Source organism: Primulina tabacum, chromosome 15 (genome assembly GCF_025594145.1).
Source record: "Primulina tabacum isolate GXHZ01 chromosome 15, ASM2559414v2, whole genome shotgun sequence".
NCBI lineage: Eukaryota > Viridiplantae > Streptophyta > Magnoliopsida > Lamiales > Gesneriaceae > Primulina > Primulina tabacum.
The window spans coordinates 28,875,968-28,885,294 of NC_134564.1; the positions used below are offsets into that span (position 1 = coordinate 28,875,968).

The 9,327-nt window shown below is 35.8% G+C and overlaps 1 protein-coding gene across 1 annotated transcript; it reads left to right on the top strand.

The window, feature by feature from the left end:
• The first annotated feature begins 527 nt into the window (after positions 1-527).
• On the top strand, positions 528-1,163 carry LOC142526043 (uncharacterized). Its single transcript, XM_075630317.1, has one exon. It carries the CDS (start codon positions 528-530, stop codon positions 1,161-1,163), a length of 636 nt encoding a protein of 211 aa, XP_075486432.1.
• Positions 1,164-9,327: the final 8,164 nt, after the last annotated feature.

The following is a 9,327-nucleotide window of genomic DNA, read 5'->3' on the forward strand; positions in this document are numbered from 1 at the left end:
TTGGAGGATTGATTCTGAACCCGATATGTCATATAGCGAGTCTGAAGAAGAAGACGTGAATACTTTTACAAATCCTGATGAGGGGACATCATCTCGACAACAACCTCGTGACACATTACAGAGGCAGACCGTACCATTTCTTTCAAACACTTCTGAAATGCCATCATTTTTCAATAATTTTTTTGGTGAAGAGCCTCCTGATTATGTCGATGTACCTTCTGCAGTGCAAACAAGCTATTACAATCCGGATAGAGGTGAATTATGCGTTAATATGTTATTTAAAGATAAGAATGATCTTATTGCATCTGTGAAGGATTATTCAGTCAGAGTGGTCAGGCGTGAGTACCGTGTCGTGGATATTGTGGAAGTTACGTTGCAAAAATAATTCTTCTACGATCATTTATCGATGGGGACTTCGCGCTTCTTTGAAGGCCAAGACTGGTTATTGGAATATAACAAAACATGACGGGCCTCACACATATATATCTACCTCTGTTGGTATAGACCATAAGAATTTGAACAGTGATATGGTGGCACATACGCTATTGGGAGTTGTTCGCTGTGATCCTTCGTACGAGATTAAGTATATCATCGAAAATGTGAAAGATAAATATGGATATCAAATCTCGTATACGAAAGCATGGCGAAGTTTGAAACGTGCTATGGAAATTGCTTGTGGTGCATGGGAGAGCTCCGTTCAATTACTTCCAAAATATATGTGTGCTTTGTCCAAATATAATCCGGGAACAGCTGTGGAGTGGAAGCATCTCAGAGCCAACACTAAAATGAGTAAGACACTGAACTATGTTTTCTGGGCATTCACGCCGTGTGTTGATGGGTTTCGGCATTGTCGAAAAATAATTAGTGTCGATGGTACACACTTGTATACCAAATACAAGCACAAAATGTTGATCGCTGTCACTCTGGATGCGAACAATTGGGTTATTTCGTTAGCATTTGCTATTGTGGATGAAGAAACAACAGATTCTTGGAAATGGTTCTTGGAGAACCTAGGAAGACATGTTGTTCGTGGTGAAAATTGTGTGTGTCTTATTTCTGATATGCATAAAGGAATCGTGCGCGCAACTGAAGATCTACCATTTTTTCAACCTCCTTACAGGTGTGCATCGTTTTTGTTTGAGACATGTGTGTTCGAACTTTAACGCTAAATTCAAAGACGTGCATTTGAAATATTTATGCTGGGAGGCAGGCACACAAAATCAAATTTGTAAGTTTGAAGCAATAATGGAGGCAATAAAGCAAAAAAACATTTTGGCGCACCGATATTTGGCTGGAATTGTGAAAGAAAAATGGAGTTTGGCTCATGACGGTGGTTGGCGTCGTGGGGTGATGAAAACCAATATGTCGGAGTGTTTAAATAGTGTGTTGAAAGGTGCTCGTAGACTTCCTATATCTGCCATAGTACACTTGACACTTCTGAGGTACGTATAATATTTCATTGAACGTGTGACAAGAGGTGGTCGTATGGTTCAGGAAAATCAGTTGTGGTCAGATTATGCATGTCGAAAGTATGAGAAATGGGCAAGATAATCTAGTGAACATCGTTTTGCCAAATATGATGTACGTGAGCAAACTGCTTCGATTGCAACTGTAGGAAGACCAAGTCGTGGCCAACATATGCAGGTGGTCAAGTTATCAACGAGTTATTGTTCATGTGGTAAGTGGACGATTTTTTGCATCTCATGTTCTCATGCTATTTGCACCACAAAGTGGCACTCCTTAGGATCCCACGACACTTGTGCAGCCATGGTATAACATATCTGAGTACTTTGCGACGTACGAGGGCAGATTTCAACCTCTTGCAGATGAGCGATACTAGGATCCTCCAACTTTCGAATTGCACCACAACCCTGTTAGACGTGAAAAAATAAGAGTTGGTAGAGACAGAACAACTAGGTTGAGAAATGAGATGGACACAGCGGTTTATAAACAGAGACAACATCGATGAAGTCTTTGGTTAAATTGTAATAACGCTTTGATATGTTAAAAATAAATTGAAATTTTTTTTTATAAAAAAAAACTTGAAAACATTATCGCTCGGGCGCGACGTGCGCTGGAAAAAAAAAATTTTCCAACGCGCGCGAGCGATAACTTGTTGCCGCTCGGGCGCGAGCAGTGCACTGGAAAAAATTTTTTCCAGCGCACGTCTCGCGCCCGAGCGGTAAAAAATTACCACTCGGGTGCGAGCCCCACCCCCCTTCCCCTTTCCCTTCCCCTTCTTATTCCCCTTCCCTTTCCCCTTATCCTTATCTCATTCTCAAAAAAAATTTCAAATTCCTAACTCTAAAACTCTCTCTCTTCTCTTTTTTTCTCAAGTAATCCCTTCCAATTCATGATTCAAGCAATGGCTCCGAAGAAATCGAAAGGTAATCTCAGCTCTTCCTCTTCTTATTCCTTTGACAGATCTCGATTTGTGAGTAAGGCGGCTCGGGCTAGGTATGAGCATGCCGAAATTCATAGAAACCCGATTACCGAGTGGGGATTTCGTAGACAAAGGGAGGATCAATACGTAGGGCCTCTTGTTGGGTTGGAGAGGCGGAGATGGGAAAAATTTGGAGCTCAACCTAACACGGCGGTGGTATCGGTTGTGCGAGAATTTTATGCCAATACAGGTGAAAGGACGAATGACAAAGCATTTTTCCAGGGTACAATTGTGTCGTTTGATTCGGGTACAATCAATACATTTTTAGAAACGCCCGAGGTCGATGATTTTGCCTTCCAGGCATTGGTTGCAGCCCCTGATTACACTGTGATACTCGACACCCTGTGTCATCCAAGGGCAATCTGGAAACCAGTAGGGGGGCCACCGAGTTGTTTTGATGAAAAATATCTGAAGACCGATAATGCCTTTTGTATTTGTTTTTGGCAAGGAGAATGATGCCGGTCTCACACAAGAGTGAAGTACAAAAGGAGCGGGCCGTGGTGCTATATGCTTTATCTGAGGGTTACAACATTAATGTGGGAAAGCTCATCAATTCTCAAATTATGATGAGCGTTCATAATAGACACATCGGGCTTTTATTTCCCACTATCATATCAGAGTTGTGTGCGATGGCAGGGGTTGTGTTCTGTGATGATGAAGAGTGGCTCCAACCAATGAAGCCCATTTGTGGACAGGACTTGCAGCGGAAATATCATAAACGAGAGTTAGACTTCAGGACGCATGAGGGAGATACAGGTGGATCGAGCACCGCCGCCCCGCGTCGCCCACAACCCCATAGACGGTCCCTAAACGACAAAGTAGATGAGACTCTTGCCTTCATGGCTCATCAGCAACAATTTAACTTGAACCACAATGAACATTTCGCCTATGTTGAGTCCATGATGCAGACAATGCTAATCCACAGGGGTGTTGACCCAAGGACCATCCCTCCACCTCTGCCGTTCATTTCTCTGTTCCATTTTCAGTATGACTATCAGCAGCGAGGGGATGCATCGGGAGTGCCACCACCAGAAAATGATGAGGATGAGTCGTGATCAACGATTCATGATGCTAGCTGAATGAGGTATGTGATCTCATTCTTTTCTTTGTTTATTATTGTACATTGGAGACATTGCATGTACTATAGTTTGGAGTTCTTTAATTTTAATTTACCTCTCACATATGAGCACGATAAAAAGAAGAACAACAAATTTGAGGACATGGACGTCACTTATGTTTCTTTCATCTTATCTTTCGCTTGTGTATTTTCTTGTGTTGAGATATGTAAATGTTAAAACATTTTTTGGACGTGTTTGTTTATATGTTTGATTTCAGCTTTGTTTAATTGTGTATCTTTGTTTTTATTCGGCACTTTTGTTTATCTTATCTTTCGCTTATGATCACTATAATGTAGAAATAATAAAATTTAGACGATACAACAATGCAAACGGTACAACAAAAGAAATTATATAGTTACAATTAAATTGAAGAATCATCGTCATAATTACAATGATACAAATGGCTCCCTGTTCCACAATCAGGGTGGATTGCGTCTTCTTGTCCCTCTACGCAATCCTACATCTTCAGGATTTCCTCGTTCGAGTAACTTGGAAAATTGATAGGTGAAATAACATTCCTCTATGGTCGAATTTCATGCACAAGATGCTGAGGACCAACATCAAGCAAATTTGTAAAACTTTGTATGTTCGACCAAGACGGAGTTTGAAAATCCTGCTGACCAAACGAACAAAAGTCGGCAATCCCTGAATCACTGAAAAAACCAGGTTGAGTAGTAGAGGTTCCTGCAATATTCAAATCAGTTGCCGGAATAGTAGTAGAGGTTCCTGCAAACCCACTTGGTTGCCTAACCATATCACTTCCCCACCCGAATAATGACTGATGCGAAAAAGGAGAAGGCGTACTGAAATTTTGCTGGACATTTAATTGTCCGGCAAAAGCATTGTACAGGTATGGTTGAAAACCAACGACATTAACTGTAGGTGATATGGTGCGTACATTTATTCGATTGTACCATTGGAAGTAGTCTTCGTCAGTTTGCATCGATCGCCCGTGTCGTACCCCTTTAGCAACATACATCAACCTACTATTACACAACTCAATTGAATTTTGATGATAATATCTCCAATTGGTGTTTCGATGACCTATTCTCGTTATATTTCGACGGCAGACACTGGAATTGATTATCATCTTCCGAATTGTCTCATGACCCGATTAGGACGATGCATCTCCACGATGTCAAAGAAAATAAGGGGACAAACACATCGCCAAATTTTGTTGTCGTATGAATTATTGATCGTCTTTACATCTATGTCATTCTTCTGGTAAACGATCCAATTAAACTTTAAAAAATAGAAATGTTCAAATTAAAAAGTAATTTAATCAAAACAAAATAATCTTCATTTAATCACTATTAAATATTAAAATTGTATAATACCTCATTATGATTCATACTATCTAGAGAATTCCTTATAATTCTTACAGCATGGGTTGGCGAATGTGTGTAATTAAATCCAATTTTCCACCTACAATTTAACAAAAAAATTTACATATCAAAAAATTATAAGAGATATATTTGATATTACCACAATAATTTTTAAATATTATTGTGCACCATATGGAGAAACTGGAATAATAGCATCTGGATCAATGGGAGGTACAACTAATGTCAACCCATCTCGATCGGGGTTAACACATTCAATCATGTTCCATGCTCATACCTACTTATAATAATAAAAATATATCAACAAAATTAACAAAAACATTTTGTTAAATAATCACATTACATTAATTATACCTGCAGGATATATAAAGGTCCAGCCATTGTAGTCTTCTCTATACGTGATGCGTTACACAACTCACGGTATAGAAATGCTAGAACTGCACTACCCCAACTATAAGACTTCACGTTATCAATATCCCGTAGCAGTTGCAAAAATATTGGTCTAGCAGACCCTCCTTGATAGTCAGGGAACATTATTCTTCCAATAATCATTAACGCTACACAACGGGTATATTTGAAAACATCTACTTCTGAAATATCATCATTAACAAGGTTAGACATACAATGATCATGTAATGCAGTCATAGACAAATGACCAACTTTCAAATGTTTTGATGCTGACACAAATCCCAAAAAATCCAAACAGATGTGTTGTCATGCCTCAACTTTATGTGACACATCTACTCCGGTGACTGCTTCACCATCAATTGTTAGACCCCAAATTATTGGAACATCTTGTAACGTGACTGTTGCTTCACCACATGTAAAATAAAACGTGTGTGTCTCGCGTCGCCAACGTTCAACAAGAGCAGTAATCAAATGATTATCAAACACTTGTGAGCCACATTCTAAAACTCCATAGAAACCCATATGATTTAAATATGAAAGTACACGATTTTAGCTTCCAAATCAAATTATCTGACCTCTTCACTTTGACAATATCATCAACGGTTAATGATGATACATTTGATTACATATGTGTCGTTTGTAAATAGAGGACACTGGAATCTTCTGGACCTCGATGATCTGTCATTCTGAACTAAATTGTCGATCTTTTAAACTTTGTTCAACGGTAAGCAACGATCTCAAAAATTGTTCGGTGACGAAGGAAGAAATTATAACGATCGAAGAAATTGTGATATACAGAAGGAGAAATGAAAATGGAAGGAAATGAAAATGGAAGGGTGAGGAGGAAGTAGTGGAGAACAAAGAGAGGAGAGAGAGATTGGAGGGATAAGATAAAGGGATAGGATAAGAGTGGACGGTCCGTGCTTAGCAAGCACGGACGATGGAGCGTCCGTGCTTGGTAAGCACGGACCATGCTCCACATAATCATGGTCTGTGCTTCGTAAGCACGGATTGAAGTATTTTTTAAATACTTTTATTTTTAAAATTTATTTCGAAAAAAATTAAAAATTAAATTAAATATAAAAAAACCCAAAGATATTGGATACTTATTATTGTTTGATTTTTTAATACAGTGAGGAAGGATGTAAATTAATCGAATTGAGTCGAATATTATAAAAATTTCAATGCTTGAATTAAATATATTTGATTTTGAGTTCGATTTGAAACAAATTTTTAAATATTTTTTGGCTCGAGTTCAACTCAAATGAAGTTCGAATTTGTATTCGATTCGATATGTTCGAGCCTATTTGCGAGCTATTCAAATTATTTCTTGGATATTAAGGTTCGAGAATGAAGGTTTGAAAGCTCTAAATGTTCGAAATGTATATATTTTAAATATATACAAATATTATATTACTGAAATATTAAGGCTCGCAGACTATCGAACAAACAAATTTTGGCTCGAAAAAAGTTTAACATGTTCGTGTTCGGCTTGAGTTTGATAAGTTTGAATACAAATCAAATATTTATCGAGTCAAATCGAAAAGCTCGCGAACCAGCTCGATTCGTTACAATCCTAATATAGAGTTAATCATGGATCTCACATGTTTGGCCCAACAGTGATAATTAGAATTACTATAGGGATAACATCCACATTGTATTTAAACTCAGCCTGATATTAAACTTGTCTCGAACGAAGCAGGTCTACAAGCGGATCTGGGGTGGGTCCTGGTATTTAGTATACTGGCCTTGCTATTTATATCTATATAGATAAATATAAATACATACATATAAATAAATATATATATATATATATATATATATGTGTGTGTGTGTATATATATATAATATTTATAGTTTTAATATATTAAATAATAAATACCTTAATCCCTAATTTTAGTTCATAATATTTTAAGATTGAAATAATTGTATTTTATGCTATATTTAATATGAAAATATATAAGTATGAATTTTATTTTGTTATGAGTTGAACATAAATTAATATATTTAACTTGTGATAATAATTTTTTTGTCACTAGATATTATTAATATGAAGTTGGAAGGTAATTTTGATGGAACTAAATATTATTAATTTTTAAAATTTTTTATAGTGACAAAATAAAATTTTTTGTTGGAATCGCAATAGAGTTTAGAGGGAGGATTAATAAATTATTTTAAAATATTTTGCAAAACTTCAGTTGTCATTAATAGTTTTTAGGTTGTTAAGATGAATTCTTGAACGACTAACTTAGTTGGACCACTGAAATTAAACAAGTGTGATTGACTAGTGTGATATGTTATATATTTGTTGCAAAAATTATTTAAAAATAAACGACTAGATATGCAAACAGATAGCATAATGTGCATAAGGTAAAGAAGACAGCTATTTATAGATGTTCAGAGATGAATAAACCACGTCACTCCTTCTTTCACTTAGAAAAGATTTCACTAAAAGACTTTGATTTTACAACATTTTGTAACAACTTACATCAACTAGGTCATTTGTAGTGATGATGTTCTTTGATCTGTAAACATCGATAGACTTTTCGTTTAGTACCTTATGAACGTGCAGATTAGTTGACGGTCCGAGTTGATATTGATTCATTTCCATTAGTCAGTAGATTGGAACAACAAATCATTGGTGTTGTTTGTCTGGATAAGAAATCATTGCTACCAAAATTTTGTACAAGACAACAGACCAGTTGATTTTAATACTTGCAGTTATAATAGTCATTATTTCCAATCTTTCTACTGTGAAGGCATCGAAAGAGCATGCCTTCGCTGTTAAGGGTTTGACCGCTATATCACTCAACAGTATGAATTCAATCTTCATATCATTCTTATTTCCAAATGATTTGAGAGGAGCACCTGACAATGAAAACTTGGTTTTCATTTCTTCAATAGGTTGCATATGACAATGTGTTGAACTCTGTGATTCTTTTTGTTGACAGACCGAATGTGTCAGTCAGCTGTTGTTCATTGAAGGAGAAAGTTTGATTAGCAACAATATAGACAACAACTTCATTTTCAATCATTGTTGATGCAAAGAATTGGGATAGCCCTTCTTTATAGATATGGCTAGAGAAGCCAAGGAATCCCTTTAGTCCGGTGGCCTCCAGAGTTTTGAACATGGCTACCATGTCATCATCCAGCAAAAGATAAACTGTATCGAAGTTGATGTGAAGAGTGTTGTTGACGAATGAAGACATTCTGATTGTTATTGAATAGTTTTGAGATAAATACGAATGCTTGTAAGCTGATTAGCAAGGAAGAAGATAATCAGTAAATGTGAAAGAAAATTAATTGATAAACTTATGAATATATATACAATCTTGTGGGACAAACATGTCAGTCTACGTGTCAGCATGTTTGTAGAGGCTTTCAAATTTTGAAAGGTAAAAACTTAAACAACAAAGCCAAAAAAAAGGAGGTAAATAAATATGTCGTGTAAAACTAAATGGAATATTTGGAAGAATAATGTGGATAGTTGACCTTTTTGTCAGTTTTCTTTTGGGTAATTTGTTGACAGATAAGATGTTATACCCAAAAATCAGTACACATAATTATTTAATTATGATTTAGGTGATGTGTGCTATTTGTTTAAATTATTTTAAAAGTCTATACGTTTATTTTTATCTAATTTAAAATATTTTCTCGAGTTTTAGTTTTTCATACGAATATTCGATGTCGGACCGAAAAAGGAGACCATAAACGATTGAGGTGCTAAAATTTAATGTTATATTTTTATTTTAAGCCAAGAAATTATTTATTTTAAAGTATTTGTGAATTTTAGCATTTAAAGGTCAAATTTAATTTATCGAGTGAAATCAAAGAATGTTAAGCATTTTAATTAGAAAATTTTGAAAAGTAGGAGATTTAAATCCTTTCACTCGAGATATAACATTTTTATAATTATTTTATGTCTTAATTAATTAGTTTGAATTTTATTTAATTTATTAGATGAATTTAGGATTTTAAGCATTTGTAATTGTCATTTTTCAAAATTGTGGGATTT

What these genes read in the sequence shown, in the direction of transcription:
- LOC142526043 (XM_075630317.1), top strand. Translation starts at nt 528, where the DNA reads ATGGTGGCACATACGCTATTGGGAGTTGTTCGCTGTGATCCTTCGTAC.